General features: G+C 61.2%; 1 protein-coding gene across 1 annotated transcript in view; it reads right to left on the bottom strand.

Annotated features, from left to right (window-relative positions):
* Positions 1-20,808, bottom strand: part of CACNA1S (calcium voltage-gated channel subunit alpha1 S) — a 56,388-nt gene that overhangs the window by 23,892 nt on the left and 11,688 nt on the right. The window contains exons 3-19 of the mRNA XM_061159814.1: positions 17,895-18,034; positions 15,652-15,794; positions 15,369-15,521; positions 14,769-14,974; positions 13,491-13,594; positions 11,092-11,237; positions 10,612-10,693; positions 8,729-8,889; positions 6,753-6,978; positions 5,973-6,180; positions 5,673-5,793; positions 5,242-5,356; positions 4,765-4,858; positions 4,114-4,183; positions 3,475-3,607; positions 2,779-2,908; positions 1,358-1,417 (exon numbers count right to left, since the gene is read on the bottom strand). Of these exons, the coding sequence (XP_061015797.1) occupies positions 1,358-1,417; positions 2,779-2,908; positions 3,475-3,607; positions 4,114-4,183; positions 4,765-4,858; positions 5,242-5,356; positions 5,673-5,793; positions 5,973-6,180; positions 6,753-6,978; positions 8,729-8,889; positions 10,612-10,693; positions 11,092-11,237; positions 13,491-13,594; positions 14,769-14,974; positions 15,369-15,521; positions 15,652-15,794; positions 17,895-18,034 (2,292 nt within the window). The remainder of the gene's footprint in view (positions 1-1,357; positions 1,418-2,778; positions 2,909-3,474; positions 3,608-4,113; positions 4,184-4,764; positions 4,859-5,241; positions 5,357-5,672; positions 5,794-5,972; positions 6,181-6,752; positions 6,979-8,728; positions 8,890-10,611; positions 10,694-11,091; positions 11,238-13,490; positions 13,595-14,768; positions 14,975-15,368; positions 15,522-15,651; positions 15,795-17,894; positions 18,035-20,808) is intronic.

Genomic DNA, 20,808 nt, shown 5'->3' on the forward strand with positions numbered 1-20,808 from the left:
GGGTGGAGCCTGGGACACACCTCCCTGGTGGGATGGAGCCTGGAGGTATGCCCTTAGTGGGGATGGAGCCTGGGGACACTCCCCCCTGGGGATGTAGCCTGGGACGCTCTCCCTGGTGGGGGTGGAGCCTGGGACACACCTCCTTGGTGGGGGGCTGGGACACTCCCCCTGGTGGAGACGCCTGGGGACACACCGAGCTGAGTCCTCAGGGCACTGCCCCATCCTCAGCGCCCAGTTCTGGAAACTCAGGGACCTCTCTTTTGGGCAGCGAGGCCATGGGAGCCCCGGGTCTCCTTCTTATGGAAGCCCTGCCCTCTGCCCTGCAGATACAATTCCCCCTCCTCTTCTTCTTCCTCCTCCCTCCTCCTCTTCCTCCCTGGAAAGTGTCCTAGGCGTGGTTGGGTCAGGTTCAACAGCCCGTCAAGACTGGAGACCTTGCCCAGTGCCACCCCCCACCCCAAACCTGCTGTATCTCAGCCCAGAGGGGCCACTTTCTCCTCTCTGAGCACGTCTCAAACATCTCTGCACAATGCATCAGTCACTGTTTCATCCTGGACTGCCCTGCTGTCTGTCTGATGAAGTCCTGTCCAATTTCAAGGCCTAACTCTAACGTCACCACCTCCAAGAAGTCCTCCTGGACCCCAAGGAGTCACTATTTTCCTCTGATCAATTCCTTCAATAAACAGGCCCCTGAATGAAGGGACTGTCCTCCCTTAACTCTGCAGCCGGCTCTGGGCCTGCTCCCCTTGCATGGCTCCCCTCTCCCCTCCGGGTTCGTGGAGGTGACCCTCTGGGTCCCGGTCACAGATGGGAGGCCTCTGCCCCCAAACCCCCCACCATGATGGTGTGAACCCAGTGGGTCCGCTGTGAGAACAGGAGGGCAGCGGTGTGCTATGGATGCAGGGGATGGGCTGGGGGGGTCGTGAGAGGGCGGAGCTGCCAGAAACCCTGCCCAGGGCAACAGCTGCTTCTCTGGGACCCTGGGGGAGCCCTTTCAGTTACTGACAACCCAGGCCTGGGAACAGATCACTGCTCCCCATCCGCACTTGGGCGAGCCGAGCCTGGACGGTGGAAGAAGGTGCCCAAGGCATCACAGACACGCAGGGCGCTCTGCTGAGAGGCGCACGGGCTGCCCACTGACCGTACCCCAGGCCTGCACCCACCCGCCTGCTTGCCCGCTCATGCCAGCTCTGAGCTGAGACCACCCGGTCCCCTGGGTTCTGAGAGTCTGTCCCTGCTGCTCTCCGCAGCCTTCCAGCTTGTCCCTCCTCCCTGCGACCCAGCCCCCGAGGGAGCACAGCCTGTGTAAGCAGGGGTCCCAGCCAGCCCGGGATGTCGTCTCATGGCCTTCACGCACCTTGAGGACAATCTCCACAGTGAAGACAGAGGTGAATCCGATGTCAAAATACCCAAGGATCTGGTGGCAGGGCAGAAGTCAGCAAGAGAAGGAGCAGAGCAGGAATGGCATCATTACCCTCATCAGCATCAGCACCACCACCACACCACCGTGACGGTCAAGACCACCCCACCCCACTGCCTCCATCCCCCCCATCCCCCCATCCCCCCACCATCCCCCACCACCATCCACCATCCCCACCACCATCCCCCATCACCACCCCCCATCACCCCCCATCCCCACCATCACCCCCATCAACATGGTCAATACCACCATCACCATCCCCCCATCACCACCCCCACCCCACTACCTCCATCACCCCCCATCCCCCCCACCATCCCCCATCACCACCATTGCCCCCACCACCACACCACCGTCACCGTCAAGACCACCCCCACCCCACTGCCTCCATCCCCCCCACCATCACCCCCCATCCCCACCACCATCCCCCATCACCCCCCATCCCCACCACCATCCCCCCATCCCCCCATCCCCACCACCATCCCCCATCACCATCCCCCCCACCATCACCCCCATCCCCACCACCATCCCCCATCACCATCCCCCCCACCATCACCACCATCCCCCCCACCATCACCACCATCCCCACCACCATCACCACCATCCCCACCATCATCACCATCACCACCATCCCCCCCACCATCACCACCATCCCCCCACCATCACCACCATCCCCCATCACCATCCCCCCCACCATCACCACCATCCCCACCATCATCAGCACCATCACCGTCAAGACCACCCCACCCCACTACCACCATCCCCCATCCCCCCACCATCCCCCCCATCCCCACCACCATCCCCCATCACCACCATACCACCGTCACCGTCAAGACCACCCCCACCCCAATACCACCATCCCCCCATCATCACCACCATCCTCCCATCATCACCACCATCCCCCCCACCATCACCATCTCCCCATCAACATGGTCAACACCACCATCACCATCCCCCATCACCATCCCCCATCACCACCATCCCCCATCACCACCCCCCCCCCAGCATCACCACCACCCTCACTGTCAGCAGCACCACCACCTTCCCCACCCCTCCACCACTAGGACCAGCACCACCTCCTCCATCCTCCACCATCTCCACCGTTATCTTCACCATCCCCACCATCACCACCACCATCCCTACCATCATCACTGCTAAAACCCAGCACCCAGAGCTGGTCTAGGGTGCATGCTGTGACCACACTGTCCAGAAGGAGTGAGTTGGGCAGTCTTGGCCCTCTGGGGACTTAAACTCTAAGCAACTGTGATGCGGGGGGCCATGTAGTGGATACAGCTGAACATGGGGCCTCAGGGTGAGGTGTGGGTGCCTGGAGTGGGGGGCGCTGAGTTGGCTGCCGTCACCTGGTTCCTCACGGACTCAGCCCGGAGGGGGTCCTCGGCGGCCAGGGCGGCGCTGCTGAGCAGGATGAAGAGCAGGATGAAGTTGGTGAACCAGGTGGCATTGACGATGCGGTGACACAGGACGCGGATCCTGCGGGCGAGGGGCGGTCGGGAGGCTCTGCCCGGGGCCTTCGGGCCTCAGCAGCCTCCGCCCTGGCCAGTGGGGAAGGTCAGCCTGCAGCCAGGCGGCCTCTGGCTGGGCACGCCGGGCCCCGCCCCACCTTCTGTTGCTACGCAGCCCTATCCCATCCCCCAACAAGCCCTCCCCCAACACTCTGCCCATCCCATGGCTCCCATTGAAACACGGGCAGGCTGCTCTCCAGCCCTGAGGCTGGTGGCTGAAACTCCAGGAGAACTATGGTCTGTTATCTAAGGTGTCAGACTGAAGCCCGTGAGACATACAGCCCCACTCTGCTGTCAGAAAGGAACCAACATATCCGGTCCTTCTCGGGTGTAAGTAATGCGTGAGGCTTAAAATATATGTCTCCTGGGGATGCTGGCACTTTAAATGGGGCAAGAGATCCAAAGTTGAAGGAGTGCCTTTCTCACAGTGTAACTAGGCCCAGAAAGTTGGGAGAAGGTGGGCTTCTCGGAGCAAAAAGCAGCCTTCTCTGAGACCCCATCACCACCCTGCCCCACTGCCGAGGGGCCACCCACTTGTTGGTGGGGCTGAAGATGAAGAAGGCGCTGGCTTCTGGAATGGGCACCGCCTTCTCCTTCAGCTGCAGCTCAGCCAGCGGACGGGGCCGGGGGCTTATTGGGACCTCGGGCTCGTCTTCCTCATCATCCCCTGTGGGGAGGGGAGAGAGGCTGGGGTGTCTTTCCATGTTTCGCTCTCCCCTTAGCTCTTGTGCTCTGAACCCAACCGTGAACAGGGCAGGGGGGTGCCAGCAGGGTCCAGCCGGGCACCTCCCTTCCCCACAGCACACTGGCCTGAGAGCTGTTGGCCTCAGGACCTTCCAGAAGTGGGGCCAGGAGCAAGGTCGCAGAGCCTTGCTGCTGTAGCTCCTGTCTCTGGGCTGGATGCACCCCCCTGGGGTGACTCACAAGCTGAGGTTTCAGGGGGCCCTGCTCTGCAAGCGACTGCAATGCTGGGCCCGGCTCCGCCCCGCCTTGCCCGCCAGGCAGGCCCCCAGCTCGTGCCGTTGATAAGGGCAGGAGTCCCGTTGAGATAAATGGACTCTGAGCTTCTCTCTCCTGGGGTCGGGTTCCACAAACCCTCCTTCGGAGGGGGGTGGGACAGCCAGCAGGAGGAGCCACCCCAGCATATCCCACCCTCAGTCTCAAGACCCTTACCTGGGAAGTCGGCCGAGGGGTAGGGGTCCTTCACCTCGTTGACGTTGGATTCAAACTCGTCAATTTTCAGCTGGAAGGAGGAACAGGAGGAAGATGAAAACCAGAGTTGTGGTCCCCACCGGCTGGAGGGCGTGCAGGTGTGGGCTCACCTGAGCCTCCCTCCGGCCTGGGCTGCTGCTGTCACTGTCATTCCCGTCTCACAAAGGGGAAGCCAGGCCCAGAAAGCCACCGGGACCCCTGCCTGTCTGAGCCTGAGCACTGCCCCCCCCCCCCCATACCCGCTTAGTTCTCAGAAGACAGAGGAGTCCCCAGGCCAGGAACCACCCCCCACCCCCTGCCCCTATGAGCTCTACTCCCTCAGCCCCCAGGCTGGATCAGGATGGCAGGGCTGGAAGCTGGTCTGCGCTGCTCCGCGGAGCAGACAGTATCAGATGGGAAGGGGGCACGCTACAGAGGAAGTCTGCTTCCTGGGTTGGGGAGTGTGCGCCCTCAGCGCAAAGGCGTCCCTGCGATGGAGCTGCCCTCACCTGGCTGGTGCCCAGGCAGACAGCCCCCTTCCCCAGCACCCACCATAAGGCATGGATGAAAGGGGGACTTTCAGAGGCCCCTCCCTGCGGCCCCTGAGAGCACCCCATGGGCTGACGGGCTCACCTTGGCGGTGGTGGGGATGCCCTCCCCCTTGGGTTTCTGCTCCAGCTTCTTGGCCACCGTTGCCTTCTCCTCCTCCGACTTGTCCGGGAGCCCCCTGAGTTGGAAAACCAAGCAAACCCAAAGTGGAGGCCCCGCTACTCCATGGAAGAGAACCTCCACATTCTGGGGTCCGCTCAGCCTGAGGGTGCCCTCCCCGACCCCACCCAGGGCTCGAGGAGGGGGGCGCTCCGTGGGGGCAGGGGCAGCACAGGCCGAGCGCGTCCTCCCCCCGCGATGAGCGAGCAGCGCCAGCAGCCTCGGTGTCAGCCAGCCCAGGGCCTGCTGGCCGGTGAGGGTGCAGCCGTGGCACCGTCGGGGTGGCACTGTCTGGGTTCACAGCACGGAGCGCGGTTTGGTCCAGGACGGCTCAGCTCTCCTGTGCAGGCCGCCCTCCCTCCGTCCCTCTCGCAGGTCCCTCCCGCTGGGTCACCCACTCACTTGGACATCTTCCTGCGTCTCCGCTCCTCAGCCTTGGCCTTCTGGGCGGAAGTCAGGCTCTCGGCCTCTGCCAGGTTGTCCACAGCGATGGCCAGGAAGACGTTGAGCAGGATGTCTGGGGCGCTGCTAAGGAGCTGGGGTGCTGGGCTTGGCAGGACCTGCCCGCCCCGGTGCTCCGGGCCCCCCGTCTTTCTGGGGCTGACTCCTCCCCGCTGTCACTAGTCACCCTGAGGTCGCCTAACCTCCTGCTGGAAGGAACTGCCTTACCGCTGTCCCCACACGGCACCTGCTGTGTCCCCTCCCCCGCTCCGGATCCTGGGTGCTCCCCGCTTCCTGCAGAGAGCCTGGGCACCTGGACCCCCGGTCCCAGCCCCTCTCCCGGCCCCTCCCCACTCCGGGCTCTCTTCTGAGCCCTGCGCCCCAGGGGATACAGTTGCCGCAGACAAACAGGATGATGAAGTAAATGCAGACGAGCACCCCGGGGTAGGACGGGCCGCCGTAGGCCATGATCCCGTTGTACATCACGGAGTTCCAGTCCTCGCCTGTCAGCACCTGGGGTCGGGGGGGGGGGGGGGGGGGGGAGGGGAACAGAGGGATGTGAGGGTCTTCCCTGGGGACTACGTTGTCCAAGAGTCCCCTTCCAACGTCGCCCGCAATGGAGGGGGCGGGGGGCGCATCAGAGGAAGCGAGGCCCCGCCTGGCAGGGCAGGCAGCGAGCGGCTCGGGCCTACCTGGAAGACGCTGATGAGGGCCTGCGGGAAGCTGTCGAAGTTGCTGCGCCGCACCTCGGTGTCCTCGAAGTCGTACCTGCCCCCGAAGAGCTGCATGCCCAGCAGGGCGAAGATGACGATGAAGAGGAAGAGCAGCAGCAGCAGCGAGGCGATGGAGCGGATGGAGTTGAGCAGCGACGCCACCAGGTTGCTCAGCGACGTCCAGTACCTGGAAGATGAGGCGGCCCGGGGCGCTGAGGTGAGGCGGCCGGGGAGGCTGGGGCTGCCCGGATCCAAAGCTCCCATCCCGGTTTGTCATTTCAGTCTCCTTAGTGGGGTGGCTGTTTGACTTCCGGGGCCACCACTAGACTCTAAACCCCAAGGGGGTGAGGCCCACTCCTCCCCTGCACCCACGGCCTGCGACCACTCCATGCCCCCTTCTTTGTATCCTTCCTCACCACCCCCTTCTCCTCCTCTCCTTCCGTCTTCCTTTCCTTCCTCTTCCAGTCTCTTCCCTTTTCCTCCCTCTTTTCCATGACCCTCAATAAACCTTGTGAGAGGTAAGGAAACAGATGAGAAGGAGAAGGGGGAAGGGTGGAGGGGCGGGGCAGGGCGGTGGGAGGGGCGGGGCATCGCGGGCGGGACCACGCCCCTACTGGGAGGGGCGAGGCGGAAGGGGCGGGGTGCCTGGAGGGCGGGGCGCCGGGACCACGCCCCTGCGGGAAGGGTGGATGGGAGGGGCGGGGCAAGGCGGGAGGGACGGGCCGGTGGAAGAGGCGCCGGGACCACGCCCCCGCTCACTTGGTGATCTTGAAGATCCGCAGCAGGCGGATGCAGCGCAGCACCGAGATGCCCAGGGGCGTCATGGCGCCCGACTCCACCAGCAGGATCTCTAGGAGGCCGCTGCACACCACGAAGCAGTCGAAGCGGTTGAAGATGGACATGAAGTACTGGCGCAGGCCCAGCCCGTACATCTTCATCAGCATCTCCACGGTGAACAGGGCCAGCAGCACCCGGTTGGCCACGTCTGCAGGGAGGCCCGCGCAGCTCAGCGCCACTCCCCTGCGCGTCCGCCTGGGCCAGACCCCCAGTGACCCCCCCCCCCCCCCCACTGCCGGCGACACAAGGGCCCCGCACCCAGCACCCTCCCTGCGTTTCCAGGGCATCCTCCTCTCCCTGCCCTCCAGATCCAGTAAAACCTGGTGAATTTTCCCCATTGAAGGAACACAGACTAGATTTCTAACAAGGTAAACCGTACTGTGTTTGGCAGGCCCATCCTCCTCACTCCAGCAATCAAGCCACGGACATTTTAACCCCATTTCCTTGACCTCCCAGAAACACAGCAACCAGGGATCGAACCCATGACCCCTGCAGTGGAAGGGCAGAGTCGTAACCACTGGGCTGCCAGGGAAGTCCCCTCTTGAGTTTTAAAACGTTTGCTTCCTTTGCATCCTGGACACCACATCCCCCTGGGATTCCTCCAGCTTCTCCTGTACCCCTCTACAGAGGCACCCCCACCTCACCCTGAGTGCTGCACTTGAGCTGAGCACATGAGTACATATCGCCATCTAGGGACCTGGTGATGTCTTCTAAGGGCAAGCTTCGATTATCATGCCTGCCAGCGACTCCAGACTCTGACTTTTCAACCCAGACCTCTCCGCTGGGTCCCAGACCTACTTTGCGTCTGTCTCCTCAACATCTCTTGGGGTGTCTCAGAGGAACCTCAAACTCAACAGGCCCAAGACTAAGCTGATGGGGACTGCCTGTCCTCCCCCACCCCCAAAAAATGACTGTGTTCCCCATCTCAGCAAGTGGCACTGCCATTCATTTAGCATAGGCCAGGGACCTCAAATTCATCTCGGACCCCTCTTGGTGGACAGTGTCCACATTTTGTCCACGTTAGTTATTGACAATGCATTGACGATGCTTGACACACTTAAGGGGTTCTCAAGAATATTGGCTGCAATGAATGGATGGATGGATAGTTAGGCGGGTGGATGGTTAGATGGATGAATGGATGGATGGATGGTGGGTGGGTGGATGGTTAGATGGATGGGAGGGTGGATGGATGGATGGGAGGATGGATGGATGGATGGATGGGTGGATGAACAGATGGACAGATGCATGGATAGATTGATGGATGAGTGGACAGATGAACAGATGGATGAATGCATACTTGCATCTGATCTGTAACATTTCCTGTCTCCTCCCCACAGAAAAAGATAGTGTTCTAGCAATTTTCCTTCTTTTTATCTTTTTCATCATTTTAACCAGAGTGTCTTGCTCCTATCTAGCCTCCCCTCCTCTGTAATCCTCCTCTTACATTTACCTCCACCGTTGCCCTCCCTATGTGACCTGACATCACTCATCAATATCTGTCTTCTTCTTTGGCTCAGGAAGCTCCCTGAAGGTGGGAGAGGTACCTTCCTTCTCTGTGTTCCCCGCATTCTTTACTAGGCCTCACACAGAGCGTGTATGCCATAAACGCTTGGTGAGAGGCTGCTGTGTCTGCAGTAGAGCTTGAGCGAACTTGGATGTGTGAAGCGCTCAGTTACTGCTCACCGGTCCATCCAGGAGCTGTGTTTGTGATCACTTGCCCAGGCACCTGGCAAGCACCTGGCATGTCCCCAGTGTGTTGCTGTTACTAATATTTCCCCTGGTAATGCCACGCAGAGGAGAGGACCACCACTAGAGTTCCTAGAAAATGATGTCGACATCTAACTGACTTCACAGAACCTGAGGCACCGTTGGCTTTGGCCCTCAGCCACGTGTCTCACCTTGCAGGTGGGTCAACCACAGGGGCTGGTGGTGGTGCTCCGAGGCGATCGACAGCGTGTTGAGGGCGACGATCAGGATGACCAGCCAGTAGAAGACCCTGGACTTCACCACGTCGTGGCACTTCCAGCGGAAGACACGGTTCCACTGCCTCCAGTGTCGGCTGAGAAGCAGGCAGGGAGGGAGGGGAAAAGGTGGTGTTACCAGAGCCCCCACCTTCCCAAGGCTGCCTTCAGGCCACTCCGGCCACACTTAGTCTGACCACCCACTCTCTCCTCCAGCCACACCAGAGGACACAAGAATGTGAGCTGCAGAGACAGGTGGCAAATCTTGCCTCCTAGAGCAAATATCTTCACATTTCAGAGGAGAACAGCAGCGATGCTGACCTTGGGGGACACTAGAGACAACGCAGGTGCCGAGTTTAGCGAAGTGCCGGGCCCAGAGTAGGGCTCCGTACGTTTCCATCTTAAGTAAAGCCACACTGGCATGCCCCATTTCGCTGGTCATAAAGTCAATTCTTCAGCAAATTGCTCATATTGGTGTTGGGGAGGGCTCACAGAAAGGGCACCTCCATCACTGGCACAGCCTTTCTGCAGCGTTTACCAGGGTTCAGACTCTCCATGCCCTCTGACCCAGCAAGTCTGTTTCTAGGAATCCACTGGGCAGAGATGTTCACTCTTATAACTGTTCCCTTCAGCACTGTGTATACTGCCCCAGACTGGACAGGTTAACTAGACTACAACATATTCATGCTGTGGAATATTTTATGTTCAAAGATCTACCACCAGGTGTGTGTCTGAGCTATCACACCTTGCAAAGCTGCAGAGGGACCTTAAATATGTGTCACTAAGTAAAAAGAGCCTGCCTGAGATCACACTCTGTGACATTCTGGGAAAGGCAAGTCTTTGGAGACAGTAAGCTCAGTGGTAGGTTGCCAGGGATGGGGGGTGGAGGTGTGAATAGGCAGAAAGAGAGTCTTTTTAGGACAGCAAAAATACTCCATATGATATTATAATGGTGGGTATGCATCATCAAACACAGGATGAGCCCCAACATAAACTGGACTCAGGGTGATGATGCTGTCCACGCAGGTTCATCAGTTGTAACAAACAGACCATCTGGTGGAGGTTCTGATGGTGGGGGCCCCGGGCAGGGTCGGGGGGTGGGGGACAGGTGGGCCGTCTCTGTGCCTTCTGCTCAGTTTTGCTGTGAATCTGAAACTGCTCCAAAAAAAGAAAGTCTTTTTTTAAAAAAGCAAGTTTTCGTGTGTATAAATTTGCCCTAAATAGACCATTCTAAATTTAGAATGTCAGTTACTAGTTTATGTGTGGATCGTATTCATTTATCCAGCAAGCCCTCCTGTGTGTTGGGTACTTTTGTTGGTTCTGAAGTGACAGGGGTTAATATGAGAAACCCTGTCATGTAAAAAACTCGTGTGTGTAGGTGTGTGTGTGCACACCCGTGCATGTGTGTGTAAGATGAATGCGTAGAAGCAGCCTTGGAGGGATGCAAATCTGTTACCATGGTTACCTCTTTAAAGGGCAGCAAGGATTTCATCTTTTCTTTGATGCATTTCTCTATTGTTGGATCTCTCAAAGTCACAATTGTGTGTGAATTTGGAAGCAGCCAATCAAATAAACACACAGTCCTCTTGAGACAAAGGTGCCGCGGCCCCAGCCCCCTGCCCCAGAGGCCTGCGATGCTGCCCGCCTGCCCTGCTGGAGCCGAGGCTCCCAGTGTCTTCCTCACGTGATGTGGAAATAGGTCATCTGCTCAGTGCCCTCCACCCGCACTCAGGGAACGTGACCCAGAAGCCACTCATGGGGGGGGGCGGGCAGGGGGGTGGTGACTGGGGCTAGGGGTCCGGAGCCGGGCAGACACTCACACGAACTGGATGACTTTGTTCAAGCCCGCGATTTCGTACAGGCTCTCCGTGTCGGAGCCACCTTCATCCAGAGCCAGCTTCCCTGGGGACAGAGAGGCAGAGGCGGCCTTGCTCCCCTCTGGGCTGGACGCACCAGGAAAGGGCACTGACCGGGGACACCTGGGGCAGCGGCCCAGGGTGGGCCTGGACCCCTCCCTCCTGGGAGCCAGAGAGCCTGCACCGCTGGGAGGGCGGTTCCTGGGGGCAGCGAGGCACTTTAGTAGTCAGGGCTCTGGGCAGGCCCTGGGCCCACCTGGCCGCCTCCACCTCGAGCCGCCAGGCTTGCCCTCTAGGGGCCACGCTTCCTTATCTGCAAAGGGAGCCGTCAGTCCTGCTCGTCAGGCCCCGGGGCCGTGGGGGAGCAGGGCGCGGGGTTGCCCTTATGGGGTTGGTGCAAGGGCAGCTCAGGGCGGGGTGCTGACCGTGGCCCGCGGCTCCCACCTTCTCTCAAGTCGTCCACATCCATGACCTCGCCCTGTGTGATCCAGCTCAGGTAGCCCCGGAGGTCCTCATCCAGCTGCTGCTTCTCCCGCAGCTTCTGGAAGGTTCCCCTGGACTTGGCCTTCTCCCGCTCCTTGGTGAATTCCCTGCAGGGGGCCGGGGAGGAGGAGGAGGAACCAGTTGGGGAGATGGAGCTTCTCGGGTCACCGAGCCCATTCTGAGGCTGGACGCGCCCATCCTCCTGGCCCGGCTATTGCCGGGTCCAGGGACCTTCCGGGGGCCAAGGGCAGCCCTCCCCCCAGCCCCGCCCTCCAGGATACTTGTCACACTCAGCCCCCCTCTGTTGTTCCTTCTTCTCATCCCATCTCATTGCTCCCAGCTCATCTTGGGTGACCTTGGGCAGGGGTTAGTGACACGACCATCCACTGCCTAACAGAACTGCCTGGGCCCTCCCAAGACAGGCTGGGACCTGCGACCCTTTGTACCCTGCTTGCACCTGGACACACCTCTCCTCCAGGAACACGATACAAAGAAACTGCTGCTGCTGCTGCTAAGTCACTTCAGTCATGTCCGACTCTGTGTGACCCCATAGACGGCAGCCCATCAGGCTCCGCAGTCCCTGGGATTCTCCAGGCAAGAACTTGGGACTAAAAATATCTGCGTGCATGTGTAGCTGGGGCAAACTCTGGATCAAAAGATACCAAGACAAACCCCCGCCCCCAACTGCCATTTCTGAAGAGCCAGGAGTAAAAGCAGGTTATTGCACACGCCCCGTGCTCAACACCACAAAGGGGTGAGCACACCACCTCAGGCCCCTCCTCTGGCCCAGCCCCTGGACACACCACTGCGTCCATCCCACCCCAGGAGCTAGCGAGGCAGGCTCTGGCTGTGGCTCCCTCCTGAGCTGTGCAGGAGCCCCAGTGGCGTCTGGCCTGACTTCCGGGTCTGGCCCTGGCCAGCTTATGTTGTCTGGGGAAGGCCCAGAACTGCCTGGGGTCACTTGTTTTCCCTGCAGCCCTGACCCTTTAGGCCGCCTGACGAATTTAGTCCTGCTTACAGACCTAAGGCCTCGGGGATGGGGTGGGGTCCTGGTCCTGGAAGAAACCAGGCTGCACTGGGGCGGGGGGACCGAGGGTCGGGGAAGGCTTTGAGCTGGGTGGGGGGCAGCCAGCCGGAGGGGCGTGGGTGCCGCTGGAGGGTCTGCTCAACCCGCCTGCCCTCACACTGCTGGGGCAGTGTCCAAGAGGGTTCTTGGCCACCTCGTGCCCTGGTCCCTTCGGTGCTCCTGTGAAAGCTGTGGGTCCCTCCTCAGAGCCATGGGGAAAATGCTCTCTTTGGGAGGATTTGGGGGGCATTGTAAATTGTTTCATTTAGAAACCAGAGCCTGGCAACAGAACCAGTGCTATGAAAACGTGGTTGTTGAGACATAAAGAAATAGTGTTAAAATTACATAGAGAACTCTGGGAGTTGGTGAGAGACAGGGAAGCCTGGCGTGCTGCAGTCCGTGGGGTTGCAAAGAGTCGGACACGACTTAGCGGCTGAACAAATGCTGCTTCAGTAATTCATTAACTGGCAAGATCTAGTTGCAGGTCTAATAACCATCATAACTTTAAGGTAGTGAAACTTGCAACACTGGGATCTGACAAGGGCTTCCTACTGGGACCAGTCACGGGCGGCGCTGTGACCGCTTCCTGAAAGGAAGTGTCAAGTTCCAGTTAGAGGCAATAAAAACAAAAGCATGTCCTTCTTCTCCAAGTCCACAGACAGCAACCCCCACCAATGCCAGGAAGGCAGCTCCTGGGGCAGGTGGTGGCCACTTCCAGGCTGCCCGCCGAGGCTAGGGTGCAGCCTCAGAGAGGAATGACCATGAGCACTCAGTGCCCGCGGTGTGCCGGGCTCTGCCCGAGTACATTACAGGAACTGACTCGTGCGGTTCTCCCAACAAGCCCGTAGATCAGACCTTGACATTACTCCTCTGTGACAGAGGTGGACCCCGAGGCACAGAGGGGTTCGGGAATTAGCAACGGTCCCACAGTCAGCGAGCAGCAGTGCAAGGGCTTAAACTGGGACCTCGTGCCCCAGTCTGCGTGCTCAGCCTGGAGGCCATTCTTGGAGCTGAGCCTCAGACCTTGCACCTCCAGGGGCAGCAAGCTGGGGTCTCGGGGGCTTCACGCAGGGGGGTCGAAAGAAGCGAGGACAGAAGAAGGCTCGAGGAGGAGGGGGGTGGAGAAAGGGGGGCTCTCCCTGCACCTTCGCTCTCCCTTGCTAGCGGGGAGCCTGCTCCTGGCTAAAGGGGACCGGGGAGGAGTGGGAGGTCTAAGTCACACCCCCTGCCCTCTTCCCTCTCTCCCTCCCCTCCCCCTCCATCCCCCCTCCCCCAGCTGCCTCTAGCCCCTCACCCACTCAGGACGCCCAGCACCAGGTTGAGGATGAAGAAGGAGCCCAGCAGGATGAGGGTGACAAAGTAGATCCAGGGCCACTCGTTCCCAATGGCATCGTTCACCTGGTCCAGACATGGGTGTGAGTCCCCGGCGTGCGGGCCCAGGCCCTCCGCAAGCTGGCCACCCGGGTCCGGCCTGAAATGCAGCACTGGGGCCTTGCTGACGGCTACCTGGCCGGCGGGACGGAGCCCTGCCTCCCTCCAACCGCCCGGCTCCCTGCCTGGACCCCGTCCTGCCGGCTGCCTCCAGCCTCCTTTCCAGCCAAGATTTCTCCAAGTACAAACACTCCAAGCCTCGGTCTGCACTCGGCCGGCTCCTTCAGGAACCACCTGTGGCTCTGATGAGTCCCCGGCATCTCTGAGCCCTGTCCCAGCACCTCCCGGGCTGATGACGTGACCTCGCTCCTCACAGGCTGGTCACAGGCGAAACGACACGAGTGACAGTCCTTTGAAACATTTAATAATTGGCTCCTATAATCTGAGCTCACGGGAGCCAGTCACACTAATCCTTTGCATTTGCAAAGCATTTGACAGTTCTACGACTGTCCCCCATAGGCAGTGTCGCCCCGTGGCCAGGCTCCGGGGTTGGAGCCGGTGGATTAGAGGTCAGTCTTGGCCATGTTGCTCACTAGCCACCAGAGGCCAAGTCACCGAAGCTCTCTGAGCCTTAGTTTCCTTATCCAGAAAATGGGATCATGCCTTCCATTACTGGAAGATCAAATAGCTCTGAGTAACACCAAATAAAGAGCCTTCTCAACAGGAGGACTACACTCTGGGTGTGCATCGGCAATGTGGGGACTCAGTTAACAGCCTCACTGACTGTCATAACTACCCGATGATGGAGCTGGTATTTTTATTCTACAGACGAGGGACCTAATATCCAATCGTCTTTTTATGGGAGAGCAACCTTGCCCAGCAGTGAGGAGAGAGACTCACAGGGCCCTTCCTCCCTCGGGAAATCTGAGATTCCTGGCCATCAAGGGTGAGTCACTCATAGCCAGCCTTGGGGACAATGTGGGGGCTGAGACAGAAGCTGCCAAGCTCCGGGTTTCCATCCTCACCGCTCTTGGGGCTGCGGACACAGGTGGTACCTCAGCCCCTCCCCCCCGGGATGCTGGGACACTCGCCTGGGAGGGGGAGGGGGAGCAGCGGGCCCTCTAGGGTCCAGGACTGACAGGCCCACCCACGGCCGGAGCCCACGGGTAGGGGCAGCCGGCGGGCTCGGGCCCAGACCCACCCAGTAGAGGACGTCGGTCCAGCCCTCCATGGTGATGCACTGGTACACGGTGAGCATGGAGAAGCCAAAGTTGTCGAAGTGGGTGATGCCGTGGTTGGGGCCGGGCCAACCGCCCCGGCATTCGCTGCCGCTGATGGTGCAGGGGCGGCCGGAGCCCGTCCGGGCGCAGGGGGACGGCTTCTCGTTCTCCACCGTGGCCACGATGTCTGAGGGCGGGAGGCGAGAGCAGTGAGCCCCCGGCGGGAATGGGAGGGGGCATCTCAACAAGAGTATGAAGTCGGGAGGACAGCCCCGGGAGAGTGCAGTGCAGACCGCAGGGAGGCTGGGCGGAGGGCGTGCGTATGGATCCGGACACGGATCCACGGATACGGGTAGGCAAGGCGGCGCCTGCGGGCAGCAGCTCCGGGCAGACCTCCCTGGAGGCGAGGCTTCTAGGGACCACAGGCTGCGAGGCACGCCACGGATCACTTGTATGCACAGACTTTGCAGCGGGACGGAGGTGTGGGCAGCGCCTCCCGCCGGCACTTGAGAGCTCTGTCTGGGCCGCTGAACTGGAGCCCGCCCCCGCCCCGCCCCGCCCCGTCCCGCCCCGCCGCGCACCCGTGCCGATGAAGTAGCAGGTCTTGTGCATCTTGCCCTTGAAGAGCTCGAGGCCGATGATGGCGTAGATGACGACCATGAAGAGCACGAGCAGCGCGATGTGGAAGAGCGGCAACATGGCCTTGAAGATGGAGTTGAGGACCACCTGCAGGCCTGCGGGGCGGGGCGGCGCGGACTCAGCCTCGCTCCCGCTCGCCCGGCCCTCCCCGGGACGCCCAGCCGGGAGGGGCCCAGAACCGGGGCAGGGAGCAGGCCGGGGGAGGGGCGGGGCGGCGCCACCCACTGGGCACCCCGGACACCAGCCGGAGCGGGCGGAGCACGCGGAAGGCCCGCAGCGCCTTGACGTCCAGGCCGGCGCCTTTGCTGCTCATCGGGGCCGTGTTGCTCTGGATGAGGTTGACCTGCTCCAGGATCACGGTGAAGACCCTGCGGCGACGAGAGGGGGAGGCGGGGCCCGCGGTCAGCTAGGCCTCTGCCCGGGGTCGGGGCCCTTGTCCCGTCCGGGGACCTGTAGAGGGGCGGGGCGGCGGGGGGCGCGGGGCAGGTATGGAGCCCCAGACCCGGGGCTGCTCTGGTGACGTCTGTCTGTCTCGGGAAGTTTATAGAAGCCCCAGCCACCGTGTTCAGGCTCAGTGAGACGAACACTGGGTCCATCTGTGATGTCCACTCTGGCCCTGAAGGTGCGGGTGGAGCTGCGGGTGTCGCAGCATCTGTGTCAGGCCTGGGGGCGGAGCGCACCCCGGGGTGGGTGGGCGGTTCCAGCGGCCCCACCCCGGAGGGCGGGGCGGGGGGGAGGGCGGACGCGGAGGAGAGAGCCCGGGGCTGGCTCTCCTGTGGGCCTTCCTCCTGCTGCCCCTCTGACAAAGCCTGGGACCGTCCTTCCTGCTCTCCGGTCACTCTGAGGTCCGTCTCAAGGCCTTCTGTATCCTGTTGACAGCCGCCGCCAGCCCGCACCACGCGGGAGCGCGGCCTCCAGCCAGGAGTCCGTCCAGGGCAGAGGCTGACTCGCGAATCCCGCTCCTTCCTGTGTTCTGCTCGGAGCAGTACTGTACAATTGGCAAGTAAGCACCACGGCTTTTATTGACTTTCAGGGCAGCTTAGTGGTTAAGACAGCAGCCTCTGGAGTAAGAGTTGTGTGTTCGGTTCAGTGGCTCAGTCGTGTCTGACTCTTTGCGACCCCATGGACTGCAGCACGCCAGGCCTCCCCATCCCTCACTATCTCCTGGAGCTTGCTCAAACTCATGTCCATGGAGTCAGTGATGCCGTCCCGCCATCTCATCCTCTGATGCCCTGTTTTCCTTCTGCCCTCCATCTTTCCCAGCATCAGGGACTTTTCCGATGAGTTGGTTGTTGGCATCAGATGATCACAATACTGGAGCATCAGTCCTTCCAGTGAATATTCAGGGTTGATCTCCCGTGAGATTGACTGGTTTGATCTCCTTGCTGTCTGAGCAAGACCTTCAGGAGTCTTCTCCAGCACCACAGTTCAAAGGCATCAGTTCTTTGGCGTTCTGCCTTCTTTACCGTCCAGCTCTCACACCCCATGCCCACTGGGAAGCCCTGTTATAATTAGGTGGTGGCTGCTAGATCTTATGTCATGGGCTTAGCCATGCTCCCCACCCCCCACTCCCAGTTCATATGCTGAAACCCTAACTTCTGGGATCTCAGAATATGACTGTATTTGAAGAAAGGATTTTAAAGAAGCGGCTCAGTGAAGAGGAGGCTGTTAGGGTGGGCTCTGATTGTCCGACTGGTGTCCTTAGAACAAGAGGAAATGTGGGCACACACCATGTGGGCACACACTGGGGGTGCGTGTGGATGGAGGAAGGGCATGTGGGGACACAGCAAGAAGGTGGCCATCGGCAAGCCAAGAAGGGAGGCCTCAGGAGGAGCCTGGCAACACCTTGACCTTGGATGTCCAGCCTCCAGAACGTCAGAAAATACGTGTTTGTGGTATCAGCCCCCAGTCTGTGGCATCTTGTCGTGTGCTTCCTGCACGCTCAGTCACTCCAGTCGCGTCTGACTCTCTGTGAGCCCAGGGGCTGTGCACCAGGAGCCCCCCAGGCTCCTCTGTCCCTGGGATTCTCCAGCAAGAACACTGCAGCAGGCTGCCACGCCCTCCTCCAGGGGATCTTCCCGACCCAGGGCCCGAACCTGCTTCTCTTACGTCTCCAGCATTGGCAGGCGGTTCTTTACCACCAGCACCACCTGGGAAGCCCAAGCAGGCTCCCACAGGTTACTACTAAATGTCCGTTCTCGTGAACTCAAGTGACATGTGCTCCACACAGGTCCGTGGAGAGATGATAATGAAGGCTGAGAAATTTATGAACGTCCAGAAGCTGCTGGGCCCTGGAAGCACGCACGCGTTTCCAGCCGTGTGTGCAGAGAGCAAGCAGGCTGGCGATGCCAGGCTGGGGAGGGTGTGACTTGCTGGCGCCCCCACTGCCCCCACCCCCCCACCTCTGCACCCGCCTCTGGGCCCTGGGGTCCCTGCCAGGCTCAGCCCCGCACCCCGGCCTCGCTCACCCCAGGAAGACGATGATGAAATCCAGCACGTTCCAGCCGCTGCGCAGGTAGGCGTCCTGGTGGAACAGGAAGCCGTAGGCGATGATCTTCATGGCGGCCTCGATGGAGAAGACGATGAGGAAGAAGTACTCCAGCTTCTCCTGCGGGGTGAGGGGGTCACACCAGGGCTCAGCCGCCTCGGGACCCCCGCCCCTGCTGCCCTACCACCTGGGTCCCTCCCTCCCGTGGGGCCCCTCCCCCGGGGGCCACACCGGGCCCTGGGGCCGCCTCTGACATCCTCTGCTCCTCCTCCCACTCTGTCTCCTGAGCGTATCCCCAGCTGAAAAAACCACACGCTTTTCTATCTGGTTCCTTTCCCGTCTTCCTCACTAGACTATAAACTACCGGGGGAGAGGGGGTATTGTTGATTTTTTGCGCTTTTATTTTTTGGCCATGCTGCCTTGTGGAACCTTGGTTCAAGGACCAGGGACCAAAATGACGATGCCTGCGGTGGAAGGACAGAGTCAACCCTGACCACTAGGGAAGTTCCTCCTTTTTTAGAAAAAGACTAGAGTGGGATGAATGGATGAACAGCCTGACAGCCCCTGGATGAAGGCCCCAGGTGGCTCTGTGCAGGTGTCTTCTCCCTCATCCCGAGGACTCATGGGAGGAGGGTGGGGGAGCACTCACTGGGGTTCCAGAGGGGCCTTCCAGGCTGGTCAGAGTCTTTCCTTTCATCCACTTTCTGTGACACCCTCCACCCATCCCACGTGCCCACATCCAAGGTCGACAGGCACCACTCGGTGGGCACAGGCACCGTCACGGATGGTGGGGGCATTGTGGGGTCACTGCCGTGGAGGGGGCCCTGCAGTCCAGGGGCTAAGGCTCCTGGCTCAGCCCCCACCACCCCGACCCCGACAGAACAGGGCCTCCTCCAGGCCTCTCCTGACCCCGCCCAGTGACCCCTCGCTGTCCCGGGCCCAGGAGGCAGCTATTTCCAAAGTAGCAGCTCACCCTGTCAGGGCTCCAGACTGACACCACCGACTTCTGAGCCAGGCTTCAGAGCTCTGTACCCGCCCCTGCCCCACGCCCCCCACAGGCTTGATCCCTGGACAGCCCTGCACAACCGCCCGCGGGAGCACAGACAGCGTCCTCCGGAGCCGACCCCCAAGGAGGCCTGAGCCCCACCACCCACGCCTGCGTCCCCACAGGTCACCCGCCCCCACCAGGCCAGCACCCGGCAGAGCCGTCGCTGCGTTAGGGCCGCCTGGCTAACGACCCGGACGGGAAGTCACTTTAACTTCCAAGAGGGTGGCCGTGGGAGGCAAGGTCCCCAACAGCTCACTCACACGGATCCAGTTGCAGAGACCTCCCCATTTAGTATTTACAGCATTTTCCTGAAAGCACGATTTCCCCTTCTATCCAGAGGAGGAAACAGGCACATATGGGCTAAGCCTGCTTTCCTCAATGGGCCCCTCATTTTTCCACCAACTTGTAAGCCCAAAGCTTCCTCCTTCTTCCAGAAAACGGCACTGTAGGTCTGGAATGCAAAGCTGCACCATCCTACTGAAGGGCTTGTGTGGGGCCTGTGCTTGAGCTAGATAAGGCAGCCGGGAACTGGGGCCATCGCCCGGGGGGGTTGGTCACTGTCCAGGGGCCGTCCCACGGCTCCCTGCAAGGGTGGGGGCCGCACAGCAGAGCTGAGGGGGTGGGGGTCCCGGCCCCTGCAGGGCAGGCCACTGGGAGTCCGGCAGCCCGAGGGGGCAGGCAGGAGCAGCGAGTGAAGTCAAGTCAGCATTTAAACCCTGCAGCGGCTGCTGCCCCGGGGGCAGAAGTGGGCTCAGTGGAGGGAAAACAGGGCCCAGAATAGCTGCAGACCTCACAGGCCGGGCGGCCGGCCACGCACCAGGGGCAGGGCCCACACCTGCCCCTGCCCATCCTGCTTCCGCTTGGCCACCAGGGAGCTCGTGGAGGCCGCGGGTCACTCAGGGTCTGCGGCCGATAGCTCCTGGCCCGGCCCTGAAGTGCGTGGAGTCACTGAACTCTGGGTGGGTGCCCTGTGTACACGTGCACCCCCCCCCCGCCGGAGGCAGGGGGCCGGGCCCCTTCCTTCGTCACAGGAATGGGGTCACATGGAGTCACCCCCAGCCCCCCAGCCCCGGCTCTCTGCCCGGGGCTCACTGAGGGCCGCCCTGGAGGCCATCTGTGACGGTGGCCCCGGAGGCCAGCCTTCCCGGAGCTCCCCAGCTTCCTGCTCCCCCCGCACCCCCTTCCCTTCTGCTGCGCCTGTGTCCCCCTGCACCGCCCCGCTGGTTCTCACGGAGCTGTGGTTCGCGGTCGCGTCCGGGGGTGGCCAGGTCTGGGCCCCAAGTGTCCTGCCTCTGACCTGAACGCCCCTCCCAGGTCCTGCCTCTCTACAGGGTCCCCGGCTCAGCTGATGGCACCAACTTGCTGAGCCGGACTCCCACCTGGCTCTTTCTGGACGCCTCCCACCGCTCTGCCCTGGGCCCCAGCACCCACCACGTCCAGACCTTTCTGCACCCTAACGTTTTCTGATCCGCCTGCCCCCAAACTCACACAACCTGTGCCCCCATGCCTCCCAAAGCTCGGGGCTGCCCGTGGTTTCTCGGCGGCAGTCCCCATCAGCAATGGGATTGGGGAGCGGGCAAAGGTCACCTTAGGCGGTGTCCCTGAGTCTCTGCTGTGGGGGGCGAGGGGAGGTTTCGTGGGGGGACTCCACCCCCACCCCCACGCCAGGCACGGCTCCCCCCAAATCCTGATGAAGGCGCTGGGGCTCAGGGCTTCCGCCTTTGCTGTTCCCCTGCCAGGACTGTCCTCCTGAGAGAGCCCCGGGACTGCAGCCTTCTCTCTCAGGGACCCCAACTCCAGTGTCATCACTGGGCCCCAGGACCTCTCCTCCCCTCCGCCGGCTGTC

This window comes from Dama dama, chromosome 14 (assembly GCF_033118175.1).
Source record: "Dama dama isolate Ldn47 chromosome 14, ASM3311817v1, whole genome shotgun sequence".
Classification (NCBI taxonomy): Eukaryota; Metazoa; Chordata; class Mammalia; order Artiodactyla; family Cervidae; genus Dama; species Dama dama.